Below are 19,900 nucleotides of genomic sequence, written 5' to 3'. Positions count from 1 at the left end.
ATGGTGGGGGTGTGTGGGGAAGGTGGGGGTGTGTGGGTAAGGTGGGTGGAGGTGTGGGTCGTGGTCAGTGGGGTGATAATGTAGGGATGGAAGTGGAGAAGTGGGGTCCATCCAGTAAAGAGACCCACCTTTTCACCTGCTTCCCTCCTTGTGGACAATTCCAGTTTTCTCTTGGATGTAAGAACAGGACAAAGGGACCAAATCTTAAAATTAAAACCAGACCATTCTCAGGGAGAATATGGGAAACACTTCCTCACACAGAGATGGTATAAAGGATAGATTGGAATAGTTAGGTCATTATTTTGACCAGCACAGATGTGATGGGCCAAAGGGCACTTTTTTCCCATGCTGCACCTGTATAACTCTCTGACTCTAAGAATATAATTCTCTCTCATGAAAAGCAGTAGATATGAACTTAATTAACATGTTAACAATTACAAATCTGAGATTGATGGATTTTTGTTGGACAACGGTATTAAGAAATATGGAAACTATTTGAGAGGAGCAGTGATATATTGGCAATGTCACTGGACTCACAATCAAGAGACCTCAAGGTATTGCCCTCGGGACATGATTCAAATTGCATCCTGGAAGTTGCTGGAATCCAAATTCAATTAGCAACCCTGGATTTAAAAGGTAATCTTAGAAATGGTAACCATCAAATCCAAAACAAAGAATCACGGATGCTGGAAACCTAAAACAAGAATAGAAACTGCTGAAGAAACCCAGCAGGTCTGGCAGCATCTGTGGTGCGAAAACAGAGTTTATATTTTGGGTCCAGTAACTCTGCTTCTGAAGAAGGGTCACTGGGACCTGAAATGTTAACTCTGCTTCTCTCTCCACGGATGCTACCAGACCTGCTGGGTTTCTCCAGCAATTTCTGTTTTTGTTATTAAAAACCCGTCTGCTTCACTCATGCCCTTTAAGGAAGGAATGGTGATCCTTATCTGCTGTGGTGTCCATCTGGTTCCTCTAGAGAGGTCTATCAAGCCATTCATTTCAATTTCAATTAAGGATGGACAACAAATAATGAAATTATATATAATATTAGTAAAGCTGGAGAGGGTTCAGAGGATGCTGCTGGGTACGGAGGCTTTGAGTTGTAAGGGGAGGTTGGATCGGCTGGGACTTTTTTCACTGGAGTGCAGGAGGTGACCATACAGAGGCTTATAAAATTAAGAGGGGTAGGGAAGGTGGGGGTGTGAGGGGAATGTGGGAGTGTGTGGGGAAGGTCGGGGTGTGTGGGGAAGGTTTCTTTTCCCTGGGGGGGGGGGGGGTGATTTCAAGACTATTTTTAAGGCAAGAGGACAAAGATTTTAAAAAGACATGTGGGGCAATATTTTTACACAGAGAGTGGTTCATGTGTGGAATGGACTTCTGAGGAAGTGGATGCAGTTAAAGTTACAATGTTGAAAAGACATTTATACATGAATAAGCAAGTTTCGGAGGGAGATGGGTCAAGCGCAGGTAGGTGGGACTAGTTTAGTTTGGGATTATGGTTGGCATGGACTGGTTGGATCGAAGGGTCTGTTCCTGTGCTGTGTGACTCTATAACAATTGTTGGTTTGGCTAACTTCTCAGTCCATCAAAGAATTAAAGAAACACACCTCTCCATCCCTTACCCATTACTACTGTTGGCTCAAAGGACCAAATGGCCTACTCCTGCACCTATTGTCTATTGTCTACTTGCCAACTGCACCCCCATGAAAGAAAAGCAAATAGATGAAGCTAAGATACAGGTTGGCTGAGATCTCATTAAATGGTTTTGAGGGGGTGAATGGCCTCCTCAGTTCAATGTTGCATCAGAACATTCCTGATGCTGCTTGACAGGCTGTGCTTTTCCAGCACCACACTTTTTGACAATGTTGCTGATAGTCCCATGTAACTTAGCCCAGGGACAACTCCTATCAGTTCCCAGTTACTTATCCACAGCACAAAAAAGTATCCAAAATTTGGCAGTTTAATTTGGAAAGTCCTTAAGACTAGTTGGCAGGGGACCTGGGAATGTCAACAGTGATGGATTGGAGATTTTCTATTGAAGGTGCTGTTGGCACATGAAGGGTTGGAGTAAAGGCACTTTCTCTCTGTGCGACGTGGAATATTTTTTGTTGATTATTTCTGTGTGAAATGTACACTTCACTGGCAAGAGCCCTTTAAATGCTTTTCCAACCACCCCTGCCACGATATTAATATGCCAATCGTACAACTTTCATTGTCAATTCTCCTGGTGTCTGCACATAAATCACTAGATTTATTCAATTCACTTTCACAAGTCACTGTGCTGGAATTGAACTCTAGAGTCTCGAGGTGATGGCTCCTGTACTGTGGCAATGTTGTGCCCTGACTGGGTTTTATATATGTGTTTCCCACAACAGCAGACAGGGGAAAACTGTTGCCAGTGAATGGGAGGTGAGGATCTAGAATGAGGACAGGGCACAGATTGAGTCAATTGACAAAAGAGCAATGCACCATGGGGAGGACCACGCAGCGAGTGGTTGGGAAAGATTGCATGACAGTGTGGAGAAGCTGATTTAATCAAAGCTTTTAAGGTGGAATTGGGTCATTGTCTGAAAAAGGTAGGTGGGGAGGAACCTGAGAATGGCACATTGTTCAGTTGGAGAGCCAGTACACAAATGATAGGCTGAATTCTGCCCTCCATCAGTTCTCTGATTTCTCTGATTTTATTCAGACGATCCCAGTAAAGAGCAGAAGTGCCTTGCTTCCTTATTACAACAAAGATACGATGGAGGCTGGTATCAAAAAATAACTTTCGTTGTCTTATTCCTCCAACGTGATGCCCTATGATTTTTGGTCTTCCATGAACAATGCAAAGAGATTATTATTTCTGTATGACTGTCCCTTCCTGAATGGCCTTTCACCCTCAGGTAGCAGGCCTCCCATGTTAATGTTTCAACCTGCCCCCTAACCTGTACTCAAAAAGGCATTGATCCCTCCAGTAGCACCCTAATTCTTCACCTATAACCCCCTTCCGATACCATTCCTTATCCAATCACCTGTCCTTCTCCAGGATCCTAGTGTAGATTTAGCACAACTTTGGCAGGACAGACATGATGGACTGAAGGGCCCTTCTATACTTACAATTCTATGAGTATCCTCTTGATGTCATCTCTAATCTTGCCTTCCCTCCAATACATAGAAATATAGAAACATAGAAGATAGGAGCAGGAGGAGGCCATTTGGTCCTTCGATCCTGCTCTGTCATTCATCACGGTCATGGCTGATTGTCCAACTCAATAGCCTCATCCTGCTTTCTCCCTGTAACCTTTGATCCCATTCGCTCCAAATGCTATATCTAGCCACCTCTTGAATACATTCAATATTCTTTAGTCAGAGAGTACATAGAACATAGAACGAGGCCATTTGGCCCTTCGATCCTGCTCTGTCATTCATCACGGTCATGGCTGATTGTCCAACTCAATAGCCTCATCCTGCTTTCTCCCTGTAACCTTTGATCCCATTCGCCCCAAATGCTATATCTAGCCACCTCTTGAATACATTCAATATTCTTTAGTCAGAGAGTAATAGGCACTCGGAACGCACTGTCTGCAACAGTAGTAGACTCGCCAACTTTAAGGGCATTTAATTGGTCATTGGATAAAGATATGGATGAAAATGGAATGGAACACCAAGGGCCGAAAGGCCTGTACTGCGCTGTCATGTTCTATGTTCTATACTAGCATCAACTACTTCCTGTGGTAATGAATTCCACAGGCCCCCCACTCTCTGAGTGAAGAAATGTCTCCTCATCTCCGTCCGAAACAGTCCATCCTGAATCCTCAGACTGTGACCCCGGTTCTGGATACACCCACCATCCTCTCTACGTCTGCCCTTTCTCGTCCTGTGAGAATTTTATAAGTCTCTATGAGATCCCTGCTCATTTGTCTGAATTCCAGTGAAAACAATCCTAATCTAATCAACCTCTCCTCATATGTCAGTCCCACCATCCCTGGAATCAGCCTGGGAAACCTACTGTCCCATGAGGAATGGCAACAGATTGCATCGCTACTTTGTGAACTCTTATTGTGATACAATGCATGTATGCCATCAGAAATTGCTTGGTGTATACACATATACTCCAATTTATTGTATAATCTGTAGTTGTGTTTTCAAATTCCACTCTCTTTCTCTGTACATCCGTCTGAGATCTCTGCTCTTGTCCAATTACAGTGTCACATATATTCCTGATTTGAAATGACTCCAGAATTAATCACCATGTCTCCAGCTGCCCAGACCTTGAACCCTAAACTTTGCTTGACTTTCACCATTCAAGCAACTTTCTACCTATTTTCCCAAACATTGGGCATCCATTCTAATATCTTCTTATCTGGTGATATAGATGCAAGTGTGTGTGACTGTGTGTGTGTTTGTGAGTGAATGTGTATGCGTGTGCGTGTGTGTGTGCACATGTGAGTGTGTGTGTGTGTGAATGTGTGTGTGTGAGTGAGTGTGTATGTGCGTGAGTGAAAGTGTGTGTTTATCTGTCTGAGTGTGTGTGTATGTGCGAGTGAGTGTGTGTGAGTGAGTACGTGTGTGAGTGATTGTGTGTGTGTACGCGCGCCCGCGTGAATGAGAGTGTGTGTCTGTGTGTGTTTGTTAGTGTGTGTGTGTGTGAATGTGTACGTGTACATGCATGTGTGTATGCATGTGTGAGTGAGATTGTGCATGTGTTTGTGTGTGTGCACGTGCATGCATGTGTGTGTGTGCGCGCGTGTGCATGCAGTGAGTATAATTGAGCCTGGTCTGGGGTTTACTGCACAACATTAAACCTGGCCAAGGTGGGTTCCTGGTTTCAATATGCTAATGGGTTGAAATTGTCCAATTTTTCATTTGACCCAGAGGGCTGGGTTTTCTTAAATATGGATTTCTGATTCTCTCAAGAGATCACGTAACCTTTGGATGGATATATTGTGAAGAACTGAGTAACACAGTGTTGGACAGTCTGCATGGTCTTTTCCTGTTTGACATTGCCTTGAAATGATTCATTTCCCACAGTGAAGTTATGACCAGCAAGCCGTTGTTGCAAGACTTTAAAATATTTATTGTGTGGTGTCTGTTTCACAGCTGTGGAGGTGGTGAGGGAGGAACAGGAGGGGAGACGGGGCAGGGCTAGTGAGAGCTAACTCACCGAAGTGAATGCCAGTTCTGTAAGCAACTCTTCATAGAACCCTTTAGGAGTAATCACCAGAGGAATTTTCTCTTTCTTCTTTCAGGTTAAGCATGCTAATCGTGCCTCTTCATATTGGCTGGCTCTGTCTGTGCTTGGCTTCTGCTGCATCTCTACACGAGACAGGTAGGTTTACGACCTAGGCCTTTGGAGGATAAATTGCAAGCAATCAAAGGGATATTCAGTTCAATGCACACCTCTGATTAACTCAGACAATACTGGCACATTTCCATGGAGACAGGCAGATTGGCAAGTGTCCAGCCTTAAGAAAGAAACTGCAATTTTTTGTGGCATGTCTCTCAACCTCAGAATGGTCTTTATGGCTAATAAGATCCTTCTGAAATATGGACAGGATTGTAGTGCAGGAAATGCAGTAGTCAATTAGCTCAGAGTAAACTTCTACAGACTGGGACAAACTAAATAATCACCTAATCCCTCGTTACAGCATAGTTATGTGGGATATAGGTAAAGTAGTGTTACTTCTGCAATTCTATTTACTTATACAAAGTAAATTAACTCACATCAGTGTGTAATTGTTTTAGCCAAGAGCTGAGTCCACAAGAATGGAAACTATGTGGAGGAAATACAAAATTGTTTTTGTATTAGCTAAAATTGTATGCCAGAATGAAACGTGACTGCAAAACAATGGTAGATATTACAGACGAATAGATAAGATGCTGTGAGGGGATGAAGTTAAGCTAAATACGCCTGTACAAACCGTAGGTATAAACATCTGTTTCCCACTTTTACAGAAACACAGGAACAACCCCCAATTAAAAGGGTCATAAGGATCAGGGGGAGGTACAGATGGAGGGAGTAGATAATGGTGAAGAAAGGATATGCCTAACAATGACCCACAGCGAGATGAGGTCAAACGGCCTTGTGAGGCCAGAAATAAGCATTTTGTCACAGACAAGGCCGGACTAGGCAAGAGGTAAACAGGAGTAATAGGTGCCGGTCTTAGGGAAGTGGAAGATGTAAACAGGGGAGGAGCAATGAAAAACAAAGAAACCAAATTATATAAATATCGTGTATTAATTGAATTTAGTGTGCGTGTCCCTTGCCTTGTAGACACTGGACATCACACCCTCTTACAAGAGTAAAATAAAGGACACTACTGATTCAGATTTTGTCTCGGACTGCAATTATTGAAGTGTGTGAGCTTTGTTTCTCACAGTTATTTACCTGGATATGAAGAAACTCTACTTATCGGGGGAATCGCTAACAATTGGAGAGAGCAGGGGTGCATCAGTTCAGCTTTAATGTCTTGTCCAAAAAGATGGTATCTCTAGCAGTGTTGCTTTCCCCCAGCACTGCACCACAGTATCAGCTTGGATCATGGGATTTAATTATCTGGATTTGGCATTGAACTTGCTTTGTCCTGAAGAGGAAAGGGTAGGGTTCTCCCTGGAGTCTCCTTTATACGTTTGTCCCTTAATACCAGAGAAACCTATGAGCTGGTCATTACCACGTTGCTGTTTGTGGGAGCTTACTGTGCACAAACTGACAGCTGCCTTTCCCAAACTACAACGGTGCCTCCACTTCAAAACGTTATTCATTGGCCGTGCAGCGATTTGAGTTGGCCCACTCTATGCTAAACAAATGCAAGTTCTCTCTTTTATGTGAACCTTTGATCAGGAGATTTTCTGAAGTTCCAACAATTACCTACTGACAGATTAAAAAGTGAAACAGGTTCTGTTAATACTGAATTAAGTCGCCTTGAATATACGAAGAATTTATAAGTCTGTACAAAATCTAAAGATCCACAGAAAGGAACAGCCAAAGATTGGCATTAAAGCTTAAACGCTGATTATTCAGCCAAGGAAACTAACCACTCGATTCTAAGGTACAGTTTGAACCTTAGTGAAGCTAATAGGTTTGCCACAAGGAGTTAGTGTCAGTTATGAAAATGGACTAATCTGACAGGGATTATAATGAGCTGGATTACACTCCCCAAGATGATGCTGTTGGATCCTCAATGTCCATTCCAGGATTGCAGTCTTATGACCTCTTGTACTTTCTGCCTTACACAATAATCACAACCTCTCTGATTTCACAGCATTATGCATTACATTCCCTGATATTAAATTACATTGCAGCTCAATGCTTTTGCTCTTTAAACCTGAGTTAGCTTCAGTTGGCAGCTTGTCCATTCTGCCTTATCCCTGGTGAACAGTGAACTATCCTGGCTTCCCTTGCTCAGTAACTGTGCAGCTTATCAACCTGTTAACTTGCTGATAAAGCATCATATCAATTGGCACGTCTGAAGCTGGAGGAGACCACTGTCCCTCTAGTTCCACAACTTCACAACGTCAAATAAAAATACTTTTTCAAGATGATCATTTAAATACTTTAGCTATCTCATGATTTAAACAAGATCTATCAACCAGGTTTCTTAATCAACACCGTTACTGGTTTAATATCAAAACAAAGCCTACTCAATGACGATGTAAAATTTGTTTAACATACACAGTAATATCGAGTCAAAAAGTGTGGTGCTGGAAAAGCACAGCAGGTTAGGCAACAACCAAGGAGCAGGAGAATTGACATTTCAGGCATATGCCCTTCATCAGGAATGTGGAGGGGAATGTGGGTTGAGAGATAAATAGGGGGTGCTCATCCCCCTTCCTCCTCCATGTTCCTGATGAAGGGTTTATGCCTGAAACGTTGACTCCCCTGCTTCTCGGATGCTGCCTGACCTGCTGTCCTTTTCCAGCGCCAACCTTTTTGACTCTGACTCCCCCAGCATCTGCAGTCCTCACTTTCTCCTTTACACAGTAATATAGAAGTGTAACTGTATAGCCCTCTAAATATTCCCAAAACTCATACCACAAGCACTCTTCAGAATAAGAGGGGGTAAAAAAAAATTGTTTTGTAGACATTGGCTTTCTGAAAAAATAAACACTTTGGCTAATGGGTTATTCTTGAAGGCAAACAAATAAAGCGTAGAATGTTCTGATGTTGTTCTGATGCTCAGACACATGTGGTCAAGTCATGGTGTCTGAGAGGTCTTTGCAGATACAGCTTGATCAGGAAGTACATTTTTGAGATATTCATTCAATCACTCTTTCAAGACATCAGTGTTTCCTCTGAGCTGATATAGAGGGTGTCTTTTCAGAAATGGGAGGGATCTACTGGGCAGCCTGTTCTTAGCAAGTTTTTCTCCAACTCCCCTTACTATTAGCAGCTTTCCCTCCACCTCAACCAGATATAAACAAGAACATTCTCAAAGCCAGTCAATCTTCAAAACAGTCCCAGCAGAATCTCTATCAAAGCAAGCAGTTATCATCAATCATGTGATATCTAGGAAGCCTTATTAAAATTTCTCCAATCTTCACCATGACCTTTCAACAAACTCTTTTAAAGAAACCAATCCAGGTACACTCACAAAATGTGAAATAAATCAATTTTCCACAACCCTTCAAAATGTTAGTCCTCCAAACAATATTCAATATGAAGCAACTTCATAATACAATCAATGTCCAACCCCAGGCTCATTCTTTAAAAAATTAATGGAATCTTTTTCCTGATACATTAGATCTGGATCTTAATTACATTTACCCACCTTTGTGTTATAACTTTTCCCTTACAAAATCTTATTCTTTAACAAATCAATTGAGTTGGTCATGTGGAAACAGTGTTTTGAATTCACTCCTTCCAATATTTGTCAGTCTGTGCAGATATGATGAGCTGAATGCTCTTTGTAAAGTTGTAAAACTCTATGATTTCTTTGAAACTGTCTAGATCTAATTTGAAGATTCTGCCCTCTTGTTCTGATTTCCATCCCCCCAGCCCCCAAAGAAAGACAAAATTAACATGTTTGAATTGTCTTTCTCATTGACTGAATCTCTGAAGCCAAACCAAGGACTCCTCATATGCTGAGGTTAAGATGATTAATCCACCACTTCGACTACAGAAAGACCACCACTCAGTAACATCCAGCATTGTTTATGTCCTTCTGCAAGTACAAAAGAGATTTGTACTGAGGTCTCAGCATGCTGGAAAACTCTGCAGGTCTGTGGAGAGAGAAAAACAGAAATAACGTTTTAGATCAACATGCTCCACTTTTGGAGGTTGGCTGTGTAGGAGCACTGTAGCTGTTTAGCAAGGACAATGGTGGTTCAGTTTAAACATTTCAGTTAGATCACCCTCACCCAACCAAACTCAAAGAAACGCGAGACAGGTTTATTCCATCCTGGACTCATAAGGTAAACCCTCCCAGACCAATATACCTTTCATGAGGCCCTGAACTGCAGGGGGTGTGAGCTTCAACACTGTTCCTCCAGCTGGAGGCAGCTCCAAGGCCACCTGGGAACCATAGACATCTCCAGAGGATGGGCCACTGCCCTCATGCCAAGATCCTAGTGATAGTATCTTCGAAAGCTGGCAGGTGAAGTCAAGGTGCTTTCCCTAACACCACACCCCACCCCCACTCCTCTAGCCTACCCCCCCTCCCAGTTGGGGAGATAGTCTACTTTTAAATGACTGCTCTGGAGGAGTGCTCAGGGCTAAGACTGCAGTTGCTTCAGGAGTGACAGAGGCAAGCCAGGAAGATGAGAGAGAATCCTGCGTTTCAAAAATGTTGACCGACTTGCTTAGTCTCGGGTGAAGGCTCACTTTCAGAATGTCTGACAAGGTGATACCCATAAAGTTCGAACAGGACTAGGCAGTATAAATGTAGGAAGGAGCTTCCCAATGACTGGGAAGTGGAGAACCAGGGGTCACAGTCTAAGGATATAGGGTAAGCCATGTTCGACTGAGATGAGGAGAAATTTCTTCACTCAGAGATGGTGAGCTTATGGAACTGACTACCACAGTAAGCAGTTGAGGTCAAAACATTGAATGTTTACAAGAAAAAGATAGAAATATATTTTGGAGATAAATAGGGTGAAGGGTATGGGGAGAAAGCAGGAACAGGGAATTAAATTTGATGAGGAGCCATGATTGCATTAAATGGAGGAGTAGGTTCAAAGGGCGGAATGGCCTATTCCTGCTCCCAGTTTCTATGTTTCCATGTTTGTTGTTCGACATGTAAAATTGCCTTTCTTTTGGCCATTGACCAAGTGTTTATTTCTCCTTCAGCACCCATAGGGGACGATGAGAAGATAGTGAACATAAAGAAGGTCCAACACCTGCCGGTGGTCAGGGGATTATCAGACTCAGCACTCCTTCCCTGTGTCTTCTCCGTGCTTCCAAGCTCGGCCATCGACCCTTCATTGCTCCCTGACCCCCCGCGCATCAAGTGGACTAAAGTCTTGCTCGACGGTGGTAGCCGGAAGGAAATCCCTGTGCTGGTGGCCAAGAACAACACGGTGAAGTTAAACCCGGCCTATCAGGGCCGTGCCAGTCTGCCTGGCTATGGCCCCTACCACTACAATGCCAGCCTCGAGATTGTCTCTCTGCAAGCAAGCGACACAGGCATCTACCAGTGTGAAGTGGTTGTGGGGATTGATGATGAGCAAGACACAGTGCCTCTAGAGGTCCTGGGTAAGTGGAGGAAAAGTGGTTAGGGCAGAATTTCGCCCTATCTCTAATTGCCCTTGAACTGTGTTTTTGTTCCTTCATCCATGGGATGAGGGCATCTCTGGCCAGGCAGAATTTACTGCCCATTCCTAATTGCCCAGAGGACAGTTAGGAGTCAACCACATTGGAGTCACATGTAGGCCAGACCAAGTAGGGAAGATAGTTTCCTTCCCTAAAGGGCATTAGTGAACCAGATGGGTTTTTCAGACAATTGGCAATGGATTCATGGTCATCATTAGACCCTTAATTCCAGATTTTTATTGGATTCAGATTTCACCATCTGGCGTAACGGGATTTGAATCTGTGTCCCCAGAACATTACTTAGGTCTCTAGATTGACAGTCCAGCAATAATACCACTCGGCCATCACCTCTCCTCAATGGTTGCCCATTTCAGAGGGCAGTTAAGAGTCAACTGCATTGCTGCAGATCTGAAGTCACAGTAGGCCAGACCAGGTCAGGGTGACAGACTTCTTTCCCTCAAAGACTTTAGTGAACCAGATGGCTTTGAACAACAAGTGATGATAATTTCGTGATCACCGTCACACATGGATAGGTCTAAATCCAGCTTTTTAAAATCGACTTGGAATTCCACTCACTGCCAAAGTGGGATTTGGCCTATGGGTTTCTATATTAAGAGTACAACGACATTACGGTGAAGTGAGGGCAGAGGAGGTTCAACAGACTAGGATGGCAGGTTTGTTGGATGAGGAAAGATTGGGTCAACTTGCCCTGGAATCACTGGAGTTTCGAAGACTGAGAGGGGATCTTGCATAAAATTCTGACAGGACAGAAAGACTGCCCACACAGATGCCATTTCCCTCAGACTGTGGTGTCCAGAACAAGGAGCCAAAATCTCAGGATATACAGTTAGCCATTTCGGACAGAGATGTAAAGAGACGTCTTCGCTCTGATGGTGCTGGAACCTCCTGCCTTAGAAGGCTGTGGAAGCAAAGCACATTGAATATATTTTGAGAAATAAATACATTTCTAGAGGTTAAAGATGTCAAGAGGGCATGGGGAGAGAGCAGGAATGTGGTGTTGAGATAGAGGATCAATCATGGTGGAATGGATTAATGGTCTAAATGGCTCCTATCTCAGTTCCCCACAATGTGATACAAATATGTAGAATAAACCAGAGGCACTCCTTCAATAACAAACAAAAGAGCTCACATTTATCTAATGCCTTTCACAACCTCAGGATACCAGAAAGTGTTTTGAATTTGCAGTGTCCACACTGTTGTAAATGAAGGTGTGGGAATCGAGCTGTGTAGAGCTAACTCCCCGAAACAACAATGAGATAAAGTCCGAAGTCACACGACACCAGGTTATAGTCCAATAGGTTTATTTGAAATCACAAGTTTTTGGAGCAGCAGTCGGACTACAACCTGGTGTCATGTGACTTCTGAGTTTGTCCACCCCAGTCCAGCACCGGCATCTCCACATCAGTGAGACAATGATCACATCTAGTGACATTAGTTGAGGATGAAATATTGACTTGGTCACTTCCCGAAATGCTTCAAAATCTCAACATGGGACTTGGCTTAACATAACACTCTAGGAGACAGCTCCTTTGACAGTGCAGCACTTCCTGACTACAGCAGTGGGACTGACAGTGTAGATCTTCTGCTCAGGTCTCATACCTATGATCCCTCACTCAGACAGTGCTACTGGTGGAGCCATGCCTGCCACCCCAGCCACGGTGTGGCTCACCACTGGAGACAATCAGCAGCTCCAAAAGGAACAGATAATGTCAACCTTGGCTTTAGGTGGGTCGGACAGGGAGGTGGGACACCAGGCAGCAAAGAGATCCTGGGGAAGAATAAATTCTTGCAAGCGATTCCAAAGCTGTAAAGATTCTTGAGAACTCAAGCCTTTCCTCGCCAACCAATTTGGGAAACTGCCAATCTCCATTGCTCTCACCCTTAGAGGGTCTCAGTAATGACCAGCCGAATCGGGGGTTGCTCTCACACTCCTCCTGGTGGCTGGCCCCAGAATGACATGATCATGTCCCTCTGCATCACTTAATGAATGATCATTGTCCTGATCAAAAATCCTTGAAGGCGCAGGATCCACAATACTGACAATTTGACAGTCTACCCAGTGGTGTCGTCAAGACTTGACTAGGCCCATCCGTACAAAGTTCAGTGAGGTGCCAATAATGGTAGACAATAAAGGTAAAGTCACCATAGTCATACCAGACCACAGGGCTGCTCTCCCAATAGAGAGAGATGCTTCCTGGTGGTTTAACCTGAGGGGCACTGTGTCTTGGACAAGGGGAAAGGTTGAGAAGGAAAGTCCTTCGTGGCCAGTGCTGGAATTGAACCCACACTGTTGGTACCATACTATGTCACAAATGAACTAACTACCCCCCTAGTAATTAATAACCCTGTGCTAAATTGGGGACTTTAAAGTCCTGACTAAAAATATTAAAACTCTGTAAAGTTCTTCCCAGAGAAGGAGAGGTCAAAATGAATGACTGCTCATGAAAAACCTCATGAGGTGTAAGGGGAGCTGCCACCCCCACCCCCTTTATCTGCAGCTTCCCCCACACCCACCTCCAGTCCTGAAGAAGGGTTATACCCGAAACATCGACTTCTCCACCTCCTGATGCTGCCTGGCTCGCTGTGTTCTTCCAGCCTCCTGCCTGCCTGTCTGCCCTGGATTCCAGCAGCTGCTGTTTTTGTCTCCATCGAAGATGAAGTGCCCCATGCCCACCAACCTTCCACATTCCCTCTACCACTGACGCTCAGTAACAGCAGTGTGTACCATCTACAAGATACACTGCAACGATTCACCAAAGTTCCATTGACAACATCTTCCATTTCCACAGTCTCTGCCTGGAGAAATAAAGTGGATGAGAACATCATCATCTTCAAGCTCCCCTCCAAGTCATTTACCATCCTGGCTCGGAAATATAGCGCCGTTCCTTCAGTGTCACTGGGTTAAAATCCTGGAACTCCCTCCCCAAGGGCATTGTCGATCTTCCCACGGCAGGGGGACCGCAGTGGTTCAAGAAAGCAGCTCAGTGCCGCCTTCCAATGGGCATTTCTAAAGATGGGTGATGAGACCTGGACTCGGCAGCAATGCCAACATCTCATGAATGAATTTAAAATGTATTGCTCCCCTCCCCGTAATCCTTGCTGTCTCTGTGAGGGGTACAGGGGTGGAGAGCAGTGAAATTCGACGGAAAAACTGGGAACTTTGCTACCTCTGTCTTCATCCACACAAGTCCTCATTCCCCCTATCCCTTCCCTGTGCTCGCTGGCCTATGTTGATTCTGAACCTGGCAACACCTCGAGCTTAGATTTCACAGCCGGGTTTTCAAATCACTCCATCCCTGTAATCTCCTCTGGTCCTGCTGAGGTCTCAGCACTGCTCTGAATCTGACACATCCCCAATTCTTACCACTCACAGTTAACGGCTCAAACCTCAAGCCCTGGAATTCCCCGGCAGCTCCCGTCCTTTAATACCTACCTTCAAACCTACCTCTTTAACCAGATGTTTAATCACTGGTCCCAAAACCTCTTCACCTGTGTGTAAATATTTTCTTGATAACAGTCTTTTGAGGCACATCAAAGCCACCACATTCAAGGCACTAAATAAATTCCAACAAAAACAGAAGTTGCTGAAAAAGCTCAGCAGATCTGGCAGCACCTATGGAGAGAAATCAGAGTTAATATTTCAGGTCCTCAGTTCTGAGGAAGGGACACCGGACCTGAAACGTTAACTGTGATTTCTGTTCACGGATGCTGCCAGATCTGCTGAGCTTCTGCAGCAATGTCTGTTCTTGTTTCTGATTCGCAGCATCTGCATTTCTTCCGGATTTTACTAAATAAATACTGGGGTTGCTGTTTTTGATCACTGACGGGTTGTTTGAGGTGGCACAGGGTTCCATCACTCAACTCCAAACCCTGAGGAAAACGATGAGCAGGAGAATTTTGCACACAATCCGAAACTCCAGCAACTTCCACCGCACTGACTGGAAAGAGTTAATAGTGCTCAGTAACCATAGCGACCAGTAATAGTAACTCACAATAACAGACTGGGCCACATTCATCTAAAGATTGCATGTTCTATCTGCCCTGATTGAATGACATGAGAAAATAATGTATACTTCAGAAGCATGAGTGGTTAATGACCTTCTTCCTAACACATTGACATTAGATTACAGCTATGAGGTCCCTGCTTGGTGCCTGCTGTTATTTATAAAATATGGTTTCTGTTCTATGTGGGTGTTGTGATCAGCTCTCTATTGCAACTGACTGGCAGCTGCCAGTATATTCTGCGGGTATGGGACATCGTGACGGGACTAATAAATGCCAGTCATTACTGCAACCACAACGAGAATTAACCTGCAGCTGGGTTGCAGCGGGTTCTGTGTCTCTGTGTTCAGGGACAAGAAGCCGGTACACTGCCTCACTTGTTGTTTAAAACCATCTCAGGATGACCCAAAGTGCGGTCATTATAGGTAACGTGGCACAGCAAGATCCCACAAATAGTACACTGATGATGACTAAGGGATTTGCTTCGTTAAGAGAATAAAACTGACCGGCACCTGGGGAATACTCCTCCTCGGAGCGAGTTAGTGCAGAAGCTGGAATCTGAACTGGAAACAACGAATGTTGGAGACCACAGCGGGTCAGGCAGAGTCCGTGGGTGCTGTGATCGCCAGCATTTTTTATTTCCAGCAAACCCCTCCTGCTGATTTTCAAAATGGGTGCTGCTGGATTATGGTTTTCATATTTCTGCATCCACCTCCCCCACCCCCCGCCCCACCCCACACACCCAGAGTTCTGATAGGGTTACAGCGCTGTCTCCAAACGTTCACAACCTGCCTTTATATAGCTCTTTGAGCACAGTAACATGTTCAAGGTTTGCGGAAAGATTTATAGCTCGGATGTGTGTTGCCATGGTTGTGGGAATGTTCGCTGAGCTGGGAAGTTGACTTGTAGACATTTTGACCCTTGTCTAGGTGACATCTTCAGTGCTTTGGAGCCTCCTGTGAAGCATTGCTGTACTGTGTCTTCTGGGATTTATTTGGTTCCATTCCTGCTGCTCCTAGTTGCTGGTTCTGGTTGTTCATTGCACTGGCCGATATATTGGGTCTCAGTCTATGTGCTTGTTGATGGAGTCTGTGGATGAGTGCCGTGCTTTGAGGAAGCTCCTCTTTTTAGCTTGTTCTATGATGGTTGTGCTGTCCCAGTAGAATTTGTGGTCCTTGTCATCTGTGTGTGTGGCTGCTAGGGACAGCTGGTCGTGACGTTTCGTTGGTGTTTGTGGTTGCGGATTGCTATTTGTCTGCCTGTTTGCCTTTAGAGTATTTCCTGCAGTCTCTGCATGGAATCCTGTAAATTACATTAGTCTTACACATGATAGGAATTGGGTCTTTTGTTCTGGCGAGTTGTTGTCTGAGCATGGCACTCATCCATGGGCTCCATCAATCAACACATAGAGCTCGACCCAATATACCAGCCACTATGATGAACAACTGGAACCAGCAACCAGAGGCAGCAGGAACAGAGGCAAATAAATTCCAGAAGACACAGTACAGGAGCGCTTCACAGGAGCCTCCAAAGCCCTGAAGATGTCACCCAGACAGGGGACAAAACATCTGCAATCAACTTCCTAGCTTGGCAAACATACCCACAACCACGGTAATACCATGTCCCAAGGCGCTTCAGGGGAGTGCTATCCAATAACATTTGACATTGAACTACATGAGAAATTGGAAATGATGATCAAAAGGTTTGGTCAAAGAACTTCTTAAAGGGAAAAGAGAGGATGGGAGATTCAGGGTCAATGCCACCAATGGTGGAATAATTAAGATCAGGGACGTGAATGTTAGTCTGGATTGTTTCCTCAACATTCAGCAGAGGGACTGGAACTTGAGATTTCCAGCTTGCAAAGGATTTCTCCCATAAGGTTCTTTGCCGGTTGCTGTCCTCGTGTGTAGTAGTGTTGCAGGGACTTCCATGTGAGCATCTTCAGCATCGCTCGGGGTCCCACCCTGAGGGTGGATGGGTTTACAAGTCGGTCACACACTTCGCTTTGAGAGCTCAATGAACCCTGGGTTCTCTCTGCAGTTTCACCTTGTGGGAAGGGGATCTCTACGGAGCCTCTGTCCACTATCTGCCTTCACCCCCTACTCAGCCACTTCATCGTCATGATATTTATCTATCCCTGAGCCCTCTGCTCTAGAATGGAATAGAATAGCCTTTATGGTTCATATTTTACAGGCCCCACTTTCCCAGCAGCTCAGCTCAATCCCTCTCTATGAAGCAGACATACACCTCTCTCTTTCTCTCTCTCTCTGCAGGCATAGGCAGGTTTGAAAATCAATAAAAGGCTTGCTCTGTCCATTAGTTCCTTGCTCCCATAGATTTTTTCACTTTAACTGCTCTATTTGTTTCCATCAAACATGATGGTGTCACTGGTGAGAAGGCCTAGCTGAAGGGGTGACAGAAGTCAAGTCCATTAAAAATTTCAGGGGAACAAGCCACTGTCACAAGAACCAGGAGCAGGAAGAGGCCATTCAGCTCCTCGATGCTGCTCTGCTATTTAATAGCGTCATGGCTGATGTCATCTTGGTTTCAACTCCACTTTCCTGTCCATTCTCCATAACCCTTCAATCCGTTACTCATTAAAAATCCATCTGTCTCCTCCTTAAATTAATTCAATCTTCCAGTATCCACCGCACTCCACGGAAGTGAATTCCACAGATTCATGACTGTTAGAGAGATGTAATTCCTTCTCATGCCTGTTGTGAGTCTGCCACTTCTTATCCTAAACCTATCTCGCCCTACATGAGGAAGCATCCTCTCCATGTCCCCATTTGTCAATCCCCTTTAGCGTTGTATATCCCTCAATAGATCTCCTCTCATTCTTTTAAGTTCCAGACAGTATAGGCCTAAGCTGCTCTATCTCTGTTCATAAGACCAACCCCTCCTCTCTGGATTCAATTGAATGACCCTCCTCTGAACTGCCTCCAGTACAACTATATCCTTCCTCAAGTATGGAGACCAAAACCGTTCGCAATTCCTGTCACAGAAAAACCCCTAGGATCTGATAATTATAACTTCCCACCTCCTAGAAACAGGCTCCCTGTTATTAAATAAACAATTATATGCTCAAACCTTGATGGTGTTCTCAAGTCTAACCATTAACTGTGACACAAGAATTAATGGTTAACTATAATACATTTCATTTCTGTAGTGCCTTTCATGTAAAGATTGTTAAAAAAAAGTCCCAGTGTGCGTCAAGCATGTGATGTCAGAGGAAAAGGAAATCTCACAGAGATTGGAAGTTCAGGCAAAGAGACTCTCCATTAGAGTAACTTGAAACAGGAGAGAGCTGGAGACGTTTGGAGAGGGAATTCCAAAGAATCCATGCATGTTTATTTTAAACGGTCACTGAACGGCGAAAGCCAGTATCACCAGGTGACTCTCGGCAGTGAGTGCGGCAGGCAATTCAACCAAGTTAGGCATCTTATCTCAGAGGTCATCAAGGTCACTGGCAGGCCCTGGAGAGTAAACCTTGGTCAGACCACATTTGGATTCTGTTCATAGCACTGCTGTCCATATTATAAAGAAAGGACTGAGATGGGGATTGTAGAGATTGTGTGTGTGTGTGCATGCATGCGTGTGTGTTTGTGTGTGCGCGTGTGTGTGTGCGTGTGCGCGTATGTGTATGTGTGTGCGTCTGTGTATGCGTGTGTGGGTGCACATGCATGTGTGTGTGTGTCTGTAGAGTATGAGATGTTAGCAGAATAGTTGATGATGTATAATGATGATCTCAGTGTCACATGGTCATCTGGAAGTTCTAGAAGAGGGGAAGAAGCTCCAACAGAGTCTAGGACAATGTGTGTGTACACCGGGCAATACATCGAGAGTGCTAAGGAAAGCCCTTTCTTGAACTCACAAAGCAGTATCAGGGAGATTAAAGTCACGTAGTCTCCCTACACAAGACTAAACCATGTAGACCATAAACACTGGCATAGAGTCATAGCACAGAAACAGACCTCTCGGTCCAACTCATCCGTGATGACCAGATGTTCAGTATTAATCAAGTCCCATTTGCCAGGGTTTGGCCCATTCCTGATGAAGGGCTCCAGCCTGAAATATTGATTTTCCTTCTCCTCGGATGCTGCCTGACCTGCTGTGCTTTTCCAGCAGCACACTCTCAACTTTGGCCCATATCCCTCTGAACCCTTCCTTTTAATGTACCCATCCAGGTGCCTTTTAAATGTTGTAATTGTACCAGCCTTCACCACTTCCTTTGGCAGCTCATTCCATACACGCACCACTCTTTGAATGAAAAAGTTGCTCCTCAGGAACCTTTTAAATCTTTCCCCTCTCACCTTAAACCTATGCCCTCTTGTCTGTTTAACCTATCCATGCCCCTCATGATTTTATAAACCTCTATCAGGTCACCCCTCAGGGTCCACACTCCAGGGAAACCAGGCGCAGTCTATTCAGCCTCTCCCTATAGCTCAAACCCTCCAACCCTGGCACCATCTTTTCTGAACCCTTTCAAGTTTAACAACATTTTTCCTATAGCAGAGAGACCAGAACTGAACGCAGTATTCCAAAAATGGCCCAAACAATGTCCTATATAGCTGTATCTTAACACCCAACTCCTATACTTGATGCACTGACCAATAAAGGCAAACAGACCAAATGCTTTTTCACTACCCTGTCTATCTGCAATTCCACTTTCAAGGAACTATGCACCTGCACCCTAGGGTCTCTATTGACCTGATGGGTCGAATGACCTTGTTGTGTTGTTAATTCTATGTAACTTTACAATACGTTGGAGAAGGTGCAAAGTAATATTCATAAGGATGGTAGCAGATCATATTCGGAGCAGTTGGACAGGCTGGGGACTATTTCTTAGAAAGACTGAGGGATGATGGAGGGAGTTAGTGGGATATAATGTTGTGGGCAAGACCAAACCTCATGGCCATCAATATAGGATATTGAAATCGAAACAAGAATTCAGAAGAAATGTCTTTACCCAAAGAGTAGTGAGAATGTGGAACTTGCTCCCAAGGAGAGAGATTGAGACAGATAGTGTTTGAGAGATAAATGATTGGAAGGATATGTTGACAGAGAGGGATGAAGTGGGTGGGGTTGAGGGACAGGCTTGTATGGAGCATGAACATCAGAATGCACCTGTTGGGGCAATGGTTTGTT

The 19,900-nt window shown here is 44.4% G+C and overlaps 1 protein-coding gene across 2 annotated transcripts in view; it reads left to right on the top strand.

Annotated features, from left to right (window-relative positions):
- Positions 1–19,900, top strand: part of LOC122565446 (neurocan core protein-like) — a 251,842-nt gene that overhangs the window by 57,363 nt on the left and 174,579 nt on the right. For both annotated transcript variants that reach the window (XM_043721435.1, XM_043721436.1), the window contains exons 2-3: positions 5,232–5,311; positions 10,268–10,672. In XM_043721435.1, coding sequence (XP_043577370.1) covers positions 5,239–5,311; positions 10,268–10,672 — 478 coding nt within the window. In that variant the 5' untranslated portion in view covers positions 5,232–5,238. The remainder of the gene's footprint in view (positions 1–5,231; positions 5,312–10,267; positions 10,673–19,900) is intronic.

The sequence above is a fragment of the Chiloscyllium plagiosum genome, chromosome 31 (assembly GCF_004010195.1).
Source record: "Chiloscyllium plagiosum isolate BGI_BamShark_2017 chromosome 31, ASM401019v2, whole genome shotgun sequence".
NCBI classification, from domain to species: domain Eukaryota; kingdom Metazoa; phylum Chordata; class Chondrichthyes; order Orectolobiformes; family Hemiscylliidae; genus Chiloscyllium; species Chiloscyllium plagiosum.
Note: the sequence above shows the minus strand (reverse complement) of the source record. Positions and strands in the feature narration are given on the sequence as shown.